Genomic DNA, 16195 nt, shown 5'->3' with positions numbered 1-16195 from the left:
GCCCATGGAAATCATCACATAATGTTAGGAACAAAAACATGTTTCCCCTGCCATAAAGAAATTTCTCTTACTGCCGCTTAATCACATTCCTCTTGCTCTGTTCTCAGATATACAGAGCTGCTGTATATAATTACCCATGTGACACAAAAGTCAAGGTTATGGATGACTCTGGCAACTTTAAAAGGCTCACACACCCACACAACGCTGAACTTTACGGAAGGACTAGCCTCATTTTTAAATAATTTCAATTAATAACTAGATGTGAGTGCTTTTCATGGCTAACGTCTAAAACGCAAGAGATGGATATCTGTTTTAAATAAATATCTACTTTAAAAGCTTTTTTTTTTTTTACCTAATAAATGAAAGTTTAATTCAAGTGCCCATCAGTGGATGAGTGGATAAAAAAGCTGTGGTACATTTACACAATGGAATACTACATGGCCATAAAAAGGAAGGAAATCCTACCCTTTGTGACAGCATGGATGGACCTGGAGAGCACTATGCTAAGTGAAATAAGCCAGTCAGAGAAAGACAAGTACCACATGATTTCACTCCTAAGTGGAGTGAACAAAAGAAACTAACAAGCAAAATAGAGACAGACTGATTGAGAGCAGGCTGACAGCTCTCGGGGGGGGGGGGGATGCTGGCGACATGGGGAGGATTGAGCAAAAAAGAGAAAAAAGTCATGGACATGGACCACAGTGTGCTGATTGCCAGGGGAAGGGGAGAGGGCAGTGGAGGAAGGCAGGGGGATAGATGGTGATGGAAGGAGACTTGACTTAGGGTGGTGAGCACACAATGTTGTGTACAGATGATGTGCTGTGAGCTGTGCACGTGAAACCAGTATGATTTTGTTAACTAGTGTCGCCTCAGTAAATTCAACTGGAAAAAAACAACCTCTGGTAAGTTTAATCAAGGTAAAAAGAAAAATATAAATGTACAACATAAGAAATGAGAAAGGGGACGCAAACAAACAAAATTTTTAAATCTCTAGAAAATAAGTAAATAATTTTAAAAATTTTAAATAGAGCTAAGTAACTCGCCGAATGTAATGTTTCAAATGTGAAATAGGAAAAAAGAGATAAAATAACACATCCAAAGGTTGTCAATGCCACTATTCAAAATGGGGAAGGGGGCGTGAACTCATCAAAGGGGACTTCCTAGAAATTCTAACTCTCGGTTGAGAGAGCCACAATTTTGAAAACTGTTAAGTAAGACTACTGGCCTTTATCTAGATGACTTCAGGCCCTGGCCGGTTGGCTCAGTGGTAGAGCGTCAGCCTGGCGTGCAGGAGTCCCGGGTTCTATTTCCGGCCAGGGCACACAGGAGAAGCGCCCATCTGCTTCTCCACTCCTCCCCCTCTCCTTCCTCTCTGTCTCTCTCTTCCCCTCCTGCAGCCAAGGCTCCATTGGAGCAAAGTTGGCCTGGGCACTGAGGATGGCTCTATGGCCTCTGCCTCAGGCGCTAGAATGGCTCTGGTTGCAACAGAGCAACGCCCCAGATGGGCAGAGCATTACCCCCTGGTGGGCATGCCGGGTGGATCCTGGTCGGGCGCATGCGGGAGTCTGTTTGACTGCCTCCCTGTTTCCAACTTCAGAAGAAAAAAAAAAGATGACTTCAAAATTTTACATACAAGCCTTTACAAATAGAAAAGATTTCTTTTCACATTTAAAAGAAAAGTAATTGGCTGGCTATAATTTACATGATTGTTTTCTTTTTAAAAGCTAAACTTTCTAATTTCATTTCCAGAAACAAAACATACCTGGCACAAAGAACATTACTGGATTACAAACATGAAAACTTTTGTTTCATTTTTTGTTTTCTTATCAGGCACACACATAACAGAGGGAGGTAGTGTGTTAGGAGTAAGGCTCTGGGACTCTTCCTTGTCTTCCTGGTCACTGAAAATGTAATGCACTTTTTTCAATGTGAAGATTTTAGCGCTTCTAAATGTGTAATGATTCTTTTAATGTGCAATGGTTATTTCAATTAATTCTTTTAATCAATGAGAAATAGTTCATATGTGATATATGCCTCTCTTCATCAAATATCTCATACACAAAAATGATTCAACTCAAACTTCTGAACCAACTAACACAGAAGATTTGAAGTAGGAAGGCAGATGTGTAGGAGAGGGGGGATCTTGGGAAAACCTATGAAATAAGTGACCTCCCACAAAACACAGTTGTGGAGGCAAAATACCACACAGACACAGTGACCTGCATGATGAAGCCATGAAAAACTGATCGAGGGTGAGAATTTAATCATGGGTTACTCAAAATGAGTAATGTCCCTATCACTTAAAATTAAATATCCAAGCATACCTAACATCTCCTTAGAAAGAGCCCAAATGGACAAGCATAGTACCTTGAAAATATTTTTTCTTTAAAAAGAAAAAACAAAAAGAAGGCAACAAGCAATCTACGTGTCTTCACACTTAAAATGGGTTTATCTTTGTGCCCCATTGAAGAATAAGCACTTTTCTGCTTCACAAAATTAATTCCTCATAAGAATATTTTACTTAAATGGTTGTCAACCAGCTTTAACGGTCCACACAAAAATTTTTCTGGTGTTGACATTTCTGTGCTAAGGCTAAACGATATTTATTTTCTTTATTGTAAGCTTTAGCATGTGAAAAGGAGACCGAAAGAGACAGAGAAAAGCAACTAACTAGCTAAATAGCTCACCAGCTTCAGGAGAAAAAAACATCAGTACAAAATCACTCCATCATTATACCAAGCTTTGCAACTTCTCTACTATAAACTAATGACTAGACAGCAATTGTCTGTCCCGCTATTAAATTTTGTATTAATCTACCTGTGATTTATATCAGACATGAAGTTTGTACCTGCTCCTTTTGAAATCATTTCTAAAGTTATAATGTTAAAAGTGAATTCTAAGAATTTTTAAGGAAAATATCCAAATGGGCTCAAGAGATTTTTTTTTTTTAAATATTGGAAGCATATTTCCTAGCCAAATGCTTTTAAAAATAATTGCTCTACATCAAGAAGAAAAAAAAAACCCACTTGAACATGTCTGTTCCAGGGAGCTGTCATTTAAGAAAGGAGACACTGTCTACATCCTCAGGAAAATTGACCAGAATTGGTATGAGGGAGAGCACCACGGGAGAGTGGGCATCTTCCCCATCTCATACGTGGAGGTAAGTCCTTGCCCCTTCCTGCTCACGTGGTTGCCGGCCCCAGAGCCCTCACAGCTCCAGAGTAAATGACTGTTTTCCTCATAGAAACTCACACCTCCTGAGAAAGCACAGCCCGCGAGACCGCCTCCCCCAGCCCAGCCCGGGGAAATCGGAGAGGCTATAGCCAAATACAACTTCAACGCCGACACCAACGTGGAGCTCTCGCTGAGGAAGGTAACCTGGCTGTTTTCTTCACTGGTGCATTTGAAAGGCCGGGTGGTTTCAAAACTCAAATAGGTTATCTTCTTCCTTAGACATGTCTGTGTGTTCCCTTAATGAAAGGACACAGGACTCCCTCAGGCTGCCCTGAGTCAGTTTCCTCCCACTCCTCGTGTCCAGATGGGGTCCCCTGTGGGACTCAAAGCGTCTCAGAGAGACTCTCCCTCCATGGTGCAGTCTGGGGGTCCCCAGTTCTTCTCCAAGTGGTGCTTTGGCCTGACGTCCTTGAGTTATACTTGTGGAAAGGGGTCAAAAGGAAGAGCACTTGAATATACTTGCAAATATTGTTCTGCTGCCTTATCATTCCATTGTAAAATAAATTTTAATTAATAACACTTTTATCTTGGAATTGAAGAAAGGTCCTAAGGTAAAGAAGATATTTCTTCCTGGGGAGCATTCTTCCTTCTCTAAGCCTCATGACTGACCCAAATTTCACCAGCAACCTATCCCGTTCTAGTACCTCTTCTCAATGACATGGAAAAGGCCTCTGTTTGACTTGCTACTTCACACGGTTGAAAATGATTAAATGAACCGTTTTTGTTGTTTGCTAAGCAATCCCATACATTTGTTTGAGGTAACTGCCTGTCTGCACACAAGACACTACCAGGCGTCCCCAAACTACGGCCCACGGGCCCGCATGCGGCCCCCTGAGGCCATTTATCCAGCCCCCTGCTGCACTTCTGGAAGGGGCACCTCTTTCATTGGTGGTCAGTGAGAGGAGCACTGTATGTGGTGGCCCTCCAACAGTCTGTGGGACAGTGAACTGGCCCCCTGTGTAAAAAGTTTGGGGACCCCTGTGCGCAGGGCGGTCCTGGGACCTCGCCTGCCTGTTGGAGGGTGTGAGCCCGCAGCGACGAGGGGAAACACCACGGTTCCTGTCCTGGCTCTACAACCTCATCTCTTTCACCCCATTGAGTCCGGGTTCTGCCTCATCAACTGATTCTCCCCTACCCTCCAAGCTGCAACACAGCATTACACGAACTAGCTCAGTTTAAGTTTCATACTGTATGGAGAAGCTTCCGCCAACACAATTTACAGCTCAAGCAATAGCCTAGCAACAACAGCCTTGGCTTGGTGTATGGCAGAGAAAAGCAGTGCAGTTTTAAGACGTAGGGAGATCCACTTTGCTTTGGGTATGCTCTGCTCAGTGGCGGTGGGCCAGTTGTAAAAACCATCCAGCATTGTGGCAAAAAGGTCACTTTTACCTCGAGTACCAACCACCTGAAAAAGGCCTCCCTCCTGTGCAGAAGTTTTGACCCTGTGTCACCTCTGTCATCCCGTCAGGTGCTGCTGCAGAGTGTTACTGTTTAACCACATCTTGCCTATTTATTTCTGGGCTACATGTGGGCTTGAGTTAAAATTTAAACTTGTGTTTTGTGGCATTGGCTCGATCACTATAGGTAGCAGGAATAATGATTCTAAAAAGTTCTACTATTCCGAAAGCCGGGGGCTCTATATAAATATGATATTTAGTGACCTCTATGGCATAGCCACCCATCATTCAGGGTGGACGCTGGTGTTCCACCGTCTTGATGCCGACCCGGTGGGTGTCGGCCCTTGGCACGGTGACGGATTATCTCGAGCGCCATCTTGCCCCACTCTTCATTCTTTGCAGTAGCTCGCATGTGTAGGTTAATCCTCCCACTTCATCCCTTATAGAGACTGATTTCTGCAGCTCGTTTCAGACACATCATCCCAGAGAGCCGAGCTACACTTTTCTGAAGCTCTTCCTACAGAAGGTTCTTCTGTTGAATCTGTCAGTGATAGGATGATGCTACTGTCTTTGGGACATTGCCTATTAAACCGTTTTTGCTTTTGGCTGTAAGTTTTGCTGCAACTTACACAAGTCATTTTACACAGTACCAGTATGAACTGGTATAAGCCCGTTCACAGTAACCAAGCATCCCTAGGGAAGGATGTCATGAATAGATGATTAAATTGCCTATATGTTGATAAGCTGTAATTTGGGAATGACTTCTGAGACTGTAGTTGCATGCTCCTGACTAAATAAAACTGGCAGAATAAAACTTTCCCAAATGGAAAACTAGTGTTTATTAGAAAACATTGACAGTTATTTTTTGTGTTATCGCAGCTCTATTTATAATGCATTTTCCTAATATTCATTACAGGGAGATAGAATTATTCTTCTCAAAAGAGTTGATCAAAACTGGTATGAAGGTAAAATTCCAGGAACCACCAGACAAGGCATCTTCCCTGTTTCCTATGTAGAAGTCGTCAAGAGGAATCCACCCAAAGGTGCCGAGGATTACCCTGATCCTCCAATACCTCACAGCTATTCGAGTGATAGAATCCACAGCTTAAGTTCAAATAAGGTAAGAAGACAGCCTGTCAGTCTAACATTGGGGAGCATGGAGTAAGATACTCAGGAGGTGATTTTAGGGCATTAGGCTAGAATATCATCTTTATCACAAAGCAAAAGATTACCATGTTATACGTGTAAGTGAAAAGTCAAGTCAATATAATTTAATTTTTCTTCTGGGTGCTGGCATAAATGCTGAATGCTTGGTTTTGAGAATTTCATTTTCAAGTTAAAATACTGAAAGAGAAAACATTAGTATCTTGAGACGCCATATGATACATATACATAAATATATATATATATCTGCTTTGTGAAAATCAGTTTTTTTGAAACTTGCTTTTTCTAAAGCTTAATTTTATTTATATATGTATATTTCCTATGGATTAGGTACATATGTACATCTTCATACATATGCATCTAATAGATAAATTGATATATTTCAAAATGGTTCAACTATACATGGAAATGGGGTTGACACAATTCTATAAAAATCTCAGGGTTTTTAAATATAGAAAGAGAAATAGAGTAACATTTTAAAATTACATTCTGTAAGTCAGTTTGTTTATTAGCTCGAATGGAAATGTCATTAGTCATTAGAAATCCTCGTGTGCATTTAATTAGTTTTAGGAAAATTATGTGCCGGTTCTACTACTTTATTTGAGCTAGTGGCTGAAGATAATTATCTTTCTCAATATTTAGTCTAAAAGGAACTTTGCTTCCTGGACTGGTTAATTAGAAAAGGCTATTCTCCTACTTCCTTTACTCACAATGTGATTTTTTTCTTCATTTTCTGTGAAGTTATAATAGAATGTGTACTGATGGATGGTACTTAGGGATTTTTTTTCTCCTTTTCATTAACCTCCAAGTATAAAACTTTAAATTACCAAGTAATTAGGTCCAAAATGTTTTAAGTACTACTCAACACTTAAAAATTGTATGAAGTTGCATAGTTTATGAAGTACTTTAATTAATAATTAAAATCCAGGCCAGGCCGTGGGAAACTAAAGCATCTAGAGCTAGCCCACTAGCATCAACATAGCAACCACTATTGGAACATGCGCGCAGTCTTCTCCCGTTCCAACGCAAGCTCCTTTCAAGGCAACATCTGCAGTGACCCCAACTACTCAGTGCAGTGAGTATTAGGAGGGTTTTACAAGAGGAAATCATCTACCAATCTCCTGTTTTAAGAGAAACATTTTCTTTTTTTTTTTTTTTTTTTTTTTTACTTTTCTGAAGCTGGAAACGGGGAGAGACAGTCAGACAGACTCCCGCATGCGCCCGACTGGGATCCACCCGGCACGCCCACCAGGGGCGACGCTCTGCCCACCAGGGGGCGATGCTCTGCCCCTCCGGGGCGTTGCCCTGCAGCGACCAGAGCCACTCTAGCACCTGGGGCAGAGGCCAAGGAGCTATCCCCAGCGCCCGGGCCATCTTTGCTCCAATGGAGCCTTGGCTGCAGGAGGGGAAGAGAGAGACAGAGAGGAAGGAGGGGGTGGGGGTGGAGAAGCAAATGGGCGCTTCTCCTATGTGCCCTGGCCGGGAATCGAACCCAGGTCCCCTGCACGCCAGGCCGACGCTCTACCGCTGAGCCAACCCGCCAGGGCCGAGAAGCATTTTCTTTAAAAGGGCTAAGGCTGGGACATTATATTTATTCTTCTTCTCTTTGAAGACTGGGTTTCAGCTGCAAAGTCATTACTCTCGATCCTTTTTCACGGGGTAATGGGACCATTTAGTACCACCAAATTTTATGTGATTGGTTATAAGGTTTTCCAGAATCTTCTTCAGTATCTTTACTTGACTATCAGAGCTTAGCATTTAGAGGTCAACATTCTCCCTTTAGTAGTTCATACTGATAAATGAAGAGATAAGAATCTTCATCCATATATTTGGTTTATCCTCCATTCAGTCGTAAACAAACTACCAGATAGATTTTAAAGCAACTATATCTTCACATAAAATTTTATAAGAAAGAATAAGCATGTATCTACAAAGGCTTATTTTAACATTTAAGAAATTCTCTCATAATGTCCCAGTTAATATTTGGCAATGTAATGTCTTACATTACAGTGTTTTAATTTTTGTTGAGAATATGATTTAAATGTATTTTCAGTTTCCTAAGTTTTTTCCTTAGAGTGCCTGATTTTACATTTTATGGAGAAATGTATAAATATCACAGATAACTAATTAGCACTTTTTTCTCCCTGCTGGGGAAAAAAATATGTTGAAAAGCTTACATCCATAATTTGAAAAAAAAAATTTAATAGTTTTATTCCATCTGGTAATCTATGTTGTAATGTCATTGGCTTAATAAATGAAACATCTCAGTAGTGTTGAACTCCCATCATTTTCAGGAAAAAAAAAGTTATTCTAACCAATGATAACCAACATATGTTACCCTATTTTCTGACAGATGTTTGTAAATAAAGGAAAGAGTTCATTAAGTGATTTATGAATCACTGACATACTCAAACCACATTTCTTGACATACTGTATTTTAGGGGTAACTCAAATGTAAGTTGATAATATTTCTTCTATTTCTGCTTTTAGCATAGTAGAATGCAATTCGAATGCTTTTGGAAGGTAGGATGATTTTCGTATCATAGCTATATTTTTATGATATGGGTATCCCAGGATACTTAATTTGATTTTCAGTCATGATTATGGTGGTAATGACACTGGAGCAGTAGCAGTGATAGGGGTAGTAATGATAACAATAGATTTTAAAGGTCTTTCTTTCTCACATAATATTCCTGTACATGACAGAAAGTGAAAGTGAAGAGTAATCACCTTGAGTTATTATATATTCCGCAGACTTTCAAAATCTATTAATGTGCTGTATGGCATCGAGCATAAAACAGGACTCTGGTCAACAAGGGAACTTCTCTGGGCTATCAAAAAAGACTTCGATCATTTCTACTTTATCAAAATTAAATATATACAGGACTTACTAGGAGTATCTATCTATCCAGTAATGGACCACATGTAATTGTATCACTTGAGTCCCGAACCTTCTGAAAGATGCTCACATGAGTTTTATGACACTTTGTCTCATTTATCCCACCACACATGACATATTTGCTTTAAAACAAAAAGCTTAATAAGTTCTATTAATGCCCCATTCCTATATTATATAAATAGGACACAGAAGTCAAAAGTTAAGTGGCGGTTCACTCTGCACTGATAGATACTAAGGCCTGGGACCCAGAGTGCTGAGTGCAGAGTGAATCTCATCCTGAACAGCCAACTAGAAAGTGCAGCTTAGAAATCCTTCTTGGAGATTTGTTTTTTTCCAAACCAAAATCATCTACCTGGAAAGAACTAACGTAAGAGGCACCCCATCCTCTCTCAAGGCCTTCTCATGCATCACGTGTGCCATTATTTCTTGCCCGGCAACGATAGATACATGTGTGAGAATGTTAGCTACCAGCGCGCCTAAAACTCTGAATTTACATAAACATTCTGTTGTGTTCCATATATCCAGAATATAGCAATAGTATTAAGATACACAGAATATGTTTTTACTTCAGAAGATGAAGCTTCATAAATTATACCTTCTCAGGTTTCCATAAAACATGAAGCTTTTGAGAAAGAATGGGAGTCCTAGCAGAAAGTCCTCCCATTAACATCATACGCTCTCTTTCAATGTAATCATTTACTTCGGGTTTTTAAAAAAACTTTGAAGCAGTCCACGTTAAGTTTAGTTTCATTCTGATCACGGGTTTCTGTCCTCGAAGCATATTTTTCAGAACTGATTCATTTAGAAATGTGTTCGTGTAGAACGATGTAAAATTATTTTACGCCATATGTTATAATCACCTTGCAAACATAAGTAGGAAAATTACGAATGCCCAAAAGATTTGGCACTGCTGTAGGAAGAAAGAAGAGTAAACAAATTCAGGAAATGAAGAAAGGTTTCATTATGGGGGTTCATGCTATAATACATTAATATTATTGCAAAGTCACTTCTACTACTTAGTCAGTATCTGGAAACCTGGCTTAAAAGAGAAAGTCTGTTAAATTAAATCTCTTAAGGATTGGCTGTCTGTCCTTATAATCTCTATGACAGATTTATTTTGTCATTGGACACCTAAGACCCCTTCCAAATACTAGGAGAGTTTCATTTTCAGATAGCTTTCTAATTAACATGCTAATGGGTTTATGTTTTAAATTCAGCAAAATATCTTCAAATCTATACCGTAGCATAACATTTTTTGTATTCATTACCATCCCTTTTCTGCATTTCTGTCTCTGTGTTTGGATACATTATTATTTTGTTGGTTTATCTTATTTTATTTTTTTTTTTACTCCATATTGCCGCTCATTTCTAAGTTGGCTTCCAGCGCACCAGCCCCTCCTCTTACACACAAAGCTTCAGCTGGCCCAGACACAGGAGCGCTCCAGGGGGTCGCCCCCGGGTGGCTGTCCCTGACAGCTAAGTGTCCGCCGGCAAACCCTATGACCCCAACACCATCTTCTTTTCTGGACACCTTCTTGGATGAATTAGAGAAGCTTGGCTCTTTAACCTTCTCAGATGAACAAACCCAACCCAGCACCTTAGAGGAGATCACCCTCGAAATTAAAGAGGAACCCACAGTTCCCCTCCCTTTGCCGCCAGCATCAGTACCTGCCCTGTCACCTGCCTCCTGGCCACCATTCCCTGGCCCAGGTGTGACCCCGACCACTGTCCAGCCTTACGAGGCCACGCCACTCCAGGATCTCAGAAAGACAGCTCAAAACAAGTGCGTAGATTTGACAAAAGCCAGAAAAGGCCCAGCAGCCCCTGAGAGAGTGCCTGAGGTCCTGGGCGATAAGTTTGTGGCCTCTGCACACACCGGTGTGGGTCCCCCGCCCCAGACCCTCCCCATCATCGGAGAGGAGGATGAGGAAACTTGTGAGGGGGTGGTGTCAGGCATCCGAAGGAGGCCAGAATCTCAAGAGCCAGATGCCCTGTGGTGTGGCCAGGATGGCCCAGAGGTGACAGCAAGCCTGTACATTGAAGAGGAGGAAGCGGACAGGAAGCCTGGCCACTTAGAATACGCAGTAGCCACCTGTGCAGAGCCCAGAGCCCCTCAGGAAGACCGCAGTGCAGCTCAGACCAGCAACAAGGTATTTGAACGGTACCTGATTCCCGAAGAACTAACCGGTCTGACTACAATTAGCTAGTGCATGTTAATAAGTATGGCTTTAAGAGTTTTCCTTATAAGAAACAAGCACTATGTAAGTTGGGGTGGAGGGGTATATGGAAAAACGCCAAATTTTAATCAGATGATGTAAACATATAACATAATTCCATTATTTACAACTATAAATTCATATTTAAAGTTTTTATCATTTATAAGTCTAATGTTTCAAAACTGATTATGATAGCTAATAGCTGAGCTCTTATGGAGTGTCAGACACTATTTTAAGAACTTCACATCTTTACTTTTCAAAAGGTGGGTTACATTTTTATCTTGACTTTAGAGGTGAGGAAATTGATACAAAAAAAATTAGTCTAATTCCAGGATGAGAAAATTATATACCATATTTTGATATAATGGCAGGGAAAGGAAGGGGGAGAGGGAGGAAAGGAGAGAGGGAGGAAGGGAGGGAGGGAGGGAGGGAGGGAGGGAGGGAGGGAGGGAGGGAGGAAGGAAGGAAGGAAGGAAGATGGTGTTTTGGCTCCCTCTTTTTTTTTTATTCATTTTAGAAAGGAGAGGGAGAGACAGAGAGAGAGAGAGAGAGAGAGGAGAGACAGAGAGAGAGAAGGGGGGGAGGAGCTGGAAGCATCAACTCCCATATGTGCCTTGACCAGTCAAGCCCAGGGTTTTGAACCGGCAACCTCAGCATTTCCAGGTCGATGCTTTATCCACTGCGCCACCACAGGTCAGGCCCTTGGCTCCCTCTTAACTCTTTCTGCAGAGGTGATTTTCTTCAAATTGCTAACTACTTAAAAAATGGGTCCTCCATTTTCATTTTAAAAACAAAGAAAGTTGGGCAACAATTTTAATTGTTCAAGAGGGATAATACCCTCTTTAGCTTATAAAATTCTCTCTTAAAAAATAAAAACTTGATATCTCAAATATGTAACCTGTGAACTAAATAGCAAATATGATTACTGGCAAATATTGAAATTATAAAACAAAGAGAATGGTACTATGCAACTGGTTTGCCCCATGGATCCTCTGTTGAAAATTTTCTGAAACTGAGTCATTTTTAAACCTCATAATTAGCTATTAAGGTTTTAACCAATAACAAATGTAGAGGCACTTGGCGTACACAAGGTCTTCTTGGGCTTAAATAATGGTCAGTGCCTGTGAGGTCCCTGGACAGTCACAGAACCCTGAGGCTCAGCTGTTCCTCAACCGGGAGAGAAAATGTCAGCTGAACAAAGAACCCAGCCACGCCTACATTTCAAAAAACTCAACACACTCCTTTATAATGGAGAGCATTCACTGCAGTCAGTCAAGCAGGAATCTAAGTTCATTACTTAGATAACTAATTTTCTGTTCAATTTAATTTTAAGACATGATTAGATGTGGGGCTTGACTCCCAGGAACTCTTACTCCTTATGGACTTGGGGGTTCTTATCTCCCACATCCAAAAAATTAAACTGATCATACCTATTGGAAATCTTCAGTGAAATTTAAAAGAAAAAGTTAGTACCTTTTTTTTTTCTGAAGTGAGAAGCAGGGAGGCAGAGAGACAGACGACTCCCACATGCACCTAACCAGGATCCACCAGACATACCCACCAGGGGGCGATGCTCAGCTCATCTAGGGCATTGCTCCGTTGCAACCGGAGCCATTCTAGTGCCTGAGGCAGAGGCCATGGAGCCGTCCTCAGCGCCCAGGCCAACTTTACTCCAGTGGAGCCTTGGCTGCAGAAGGGGAAGAAAGAGATAGAAAGGAAGAAGAGGGAGAGGGGTGGAGAGGCAGATGGGCACTTCCCCTGTGTGCTCTGACCAGGAATTGAACCCGGGATGTCCACATGCCAGGCTGACACTCTATCATTGAGCCAACCGGCCAGGACCAACAGCTAGTACTTTTAAAGCAAGAAGGTGTCATAAATGTCACTTACCAGTATAAGTTAATGTTAAAATTATTTAAATATGGGGAATATTATCTAAAGGCCATGTAACCTCATTTTAGACACAAGCATAATCTCATCTTGTCTCTCCTCAATATTTAAGCCGCCTTCATTTTCCTCGGGAGATGGAACATCTGTGCCTTTCCCCAGCTGTCTGCCTCCCCCCCACCCCCTTCCTTCTCCCTGGGCCTCTGAGCTGTGCTCCACACTCTCTCCGCCCGCCCAGTCCTATTCACCTCCTCTCCTCCCCAAATACTCTTACCAACAGGAAACAAGTGCGCCAAAATTAAAGGTAACTGCATCTTGCGTGTGGTTTCTTGCATGTCTTTAAAGGGACTTCATTAATTAGATGTTTATATTGAGTTTTGTGCCATCTTACAAGATCTAAAAAGCCGTGTAAAGATTGATTGCTAACTTTTAACATCATCAGCATGGCCTCTCTCCAAAAAGTTAAAAAATATATATATTTATAGAACAGTTATCCCCCACCTCAAGGAGAAAAACAGAAAACTTAGATTTTTTTTTTCCCCAAGTTGAGGGTCCACAGGAGAACCATCCCATTCAGAGGCATCAGCTGTGCACCTGTCATTCTGTCTCTTCTTACTGGGCTTTTAGCCTCTGGTGTTTCGCACCGAGCCGCAGGCTCAGCAGAGCCCGAGGACAGGGGCGCGCCTTGGCTCCACTGCCTTGAGCCTTATTCTCCCACAGGACTGAGCAAAGCGAGAAAGAAGGGTGCAGGCAGGCAGCTTCTCTCCTAGGAGTTACCCTCTGAGTAATACGAACGTTCATGTACGTCCTCATGCCTGCTGACCATCCAGAACACAATGGTACATGTGCAAGGCAACATTAAAAAAAAGGCAAATGTATGTTCTTCTTGTTTCTATAAATTGGTTATCAAACAAACATGATTTTAAGCTAGTAGAACTGTAACTGGAATTGATTGATTTCATTTTTTGAAAAAAGAACTCGCTTCCGGGGGACAGCAAGCATGAAAAAACTCGCTACTCAAAGGGTTAACAAAGCATCTATCTCTGAGACTTGCAGGCTGACCACTCTGGTGGTATTTAACTCCCCCTAAGGATATTATTTTAAAAGACTTTTAAAAAAAAATGAACAACCAGCCTTGGAAAGAGACTTAATGACAATCACAAAATGAGCTCATTCCGTCATAGAGAAGTTTTGCATTTATGATCAGAGTGATCCCAAATTTCCCCCTTTCAGCCAAAGGTAATAGACTTCAAACAATAACTCCCTTCACCTTCCGTCGTTAGAACTGGCAGCAAGAACCTGGGCAGAGGAGTGGCAGGGAGAGCAGAGGCTCCGGCAGAGTCGAGTTTCTGTCCTAGGAGGGACCGGCACCTGAGCCGTGCCACGAGGCAATCTTCCAAACCCCGTCCTCAAAGCCCTCCGCCGAGAGAGTCTGCCTGTGTGAACTCCTCTTACGCATGGAAGGAAAAATGTCTGCAAGAGGAGACTACTCAAAGACTAATTGCTTTTTGCCCTTTGAGGTTTTATCTTAGCTGGCAGGAAATAAATGGGGAATTTTTAAGATAATAATAATAGTTGGATAATGTCTAAGACTACGCATTTGCCTCTTCCCTCCTCTTTCTGTGGTTTTCTTTTTAAGGCCAAAGTATTTTTTCCCTTGCCTTCCTCTACTTGTTCTCCAGCCCTTAGACTTAGTCCGTAAGGGGGACAGTAACTGCAGGACCGTTCTGTAACTTAGAGAGACGGGGGACTCCACATTGTACTAGGAGGGGCACAATAAGGATTTAAACAGGTGTACTCCTCTGCAAGAACCAAGCTCATCTCATAACATACTTTAGGCTTCAGTTGCTGGCAGAATGCTAGAAGAAAATGGAGGTATTTATAAAAAATAAAAAAAAAAAAAAGATGTTTTAAAAGAATACCTTAATAGCTACATCAAATAACTACCGTACCTTCAGGAAAAAACAAGTTGTTTTTTTCTCTGTTTTATCTCATATTTGAGAGCAAATAATTTTTAATCTCTCACTGAGTTTTTTGAAACCTTACTTTCTATTCACAGAGAGAATATAAGTTGACTCAAGTTGTTTATGCTGGTAAATATAAATACAAATTGAATCATCTACAAATTTTAGATCATTATTATATTTTAACCCCACATCTGACATAGTAACAGACTGAGCTGACTTGAGACCTTTAAGAGGGCTTCCTCTTTCTCCCATTTCAAAGATGGTAGAAGTTAAGTTCATTACAAAGGAAAGTAACCCAGCTCTAAAAGCCAGGAGAAAATAAACTTTTTCTACTCTTTTAAAAGGCATAGAATAATATGCATGAAACCATTACAACCTGCCCAACCCCTATCAGCCATTGTTTGACTTAACCCATATTAATTTAATGCAATTTTATTCCTTTAAAGTATTTCCTGAGGCAATGTAAGTTTGCCACACGCAATCCAAAATGTTCCATAAAGTAAAATTTACAACCTCTTTTAAGTGACAGAAGACTGAAATGTACATATAAATAATGAGTGTGACATGTAAATCAGAATCCACTATGTTTTCTGGTCTTCTGAGCATTTTTCTTTAAATAATAGTTTTTATAATAAAAAAAATTATTAAAATCCTTAATGTTTTTACAAACAGAGCTTCCAATTCCATCTAAGAAAATATTTTTAAAAAGAGATTTATAACATGAGGACTTAAATTGCAATGGAAGCTCTTTATGAAGAGATGAGGAGACTTGGTTTCTTTTAGGAAAGGCAGTTACTGTGGTCCTCTGAGGCAGTCTCATCACCCTAAAGCCCTCCCGTCAGAAGATGGTCCCCTTGACCACAGTTTCCACCATCAAATTAAGCCCTGATTCCTCCTAATATGTTCAGATGATCTTGCCAGCTGTTGATCCCCATCATCCCACAACTGGTGTTATTCTCGGTGAGCCCCGCTGTTTACAGACAGACTCCCCTGTATTAATCAAGATGGGGATAGCCACCGTGCCAGCAAACTCAAAATAATTATAGCTTAAAACAAGGTAGAAGTGCATCCTCCCACGCATACATATAAACATCCCGGGCTGGTATGTGGCTATATAGTCGTTAGGGAAGCCACAAGGTCCCATCGGATATGGGCACATCACTATCCTGAAAGAGAAGCTCCCACTGCATGCTGCAAAGTGGCTGCCCCAGCTCCGGCAGTCCCTTCCTGGTTCCAGCAAGCAGGAAGGAGAAAAGAGGGAGCTGATACCTCTTGAAGGCCACTTCCCAGAAATTGCATACCCCATCTGTCAGAACTTATCACATGAACACATCTGAATACCCAAAAGATTGGGATGTAGACTTGTGCTACCTGGCATCCGGGATGCGGCCATGTGCCTGCCTGACATCCGGGATTCCATTACTGAGGAGGGAG

At 41.3% G+C, this 16195-nt stretch overlaps 1 protein-coding gene across 17 annotated transcripts in view; it reads left to right on the top strand.

Annotated features, from left to right (window-relative positions):
* SORBS2 (sorbin and SH3 domain containing 2) overlaps nt 1-16195 on the top strand; it is a 130608-nt gene that overhangs the window by 99888 nt on the left and 14525 nt on the right. For 16 of the 17 annotated variants that reach the window (XM_066380191.1, XM_066380201.1, XM_066380189.1 and 13 more), the window contains 3 exons: nt 3046-3160; nt 3245-3373; nt 5548-5751. In XM_066380191.1, the coding sequence (XP_066236288.1) occupies nt 3046-3160; nt 3245-3373; nt 5548-5751 (448 nt within the window). Of the gene's footprint in view, nt 1-3045; nt 3161-3244; nt 3374-5547; nt 5752-10067; nt 10845-12909; nt 13099-16195 lie in introns of all 17 variants that reach the window. The other variant, XM_066380185.1, reaches the window with a different exon arrangement.

The sequence above is a fragment of the Saccopteryx leptura genome, chromosome 4 (genome assembly GCF_036850995.1).
Source record: "Saccopteryx leptura isolate mSacLep1 chromosome 4, mSacLep1_pri_phased_curated, whole genome shotgun sequence".
NCBI classification, from domain to species: Eukaryota; Metazoa; Chordata; class Mammalia; order Chiroptera; family Emballonuridae; genus Saccopteryx; species Saccopteryx leptura.
Note: the sequence above shows the minus strand (reverse complement) of the source record. Positions and strands in the feature narration are given on the sequence as shown.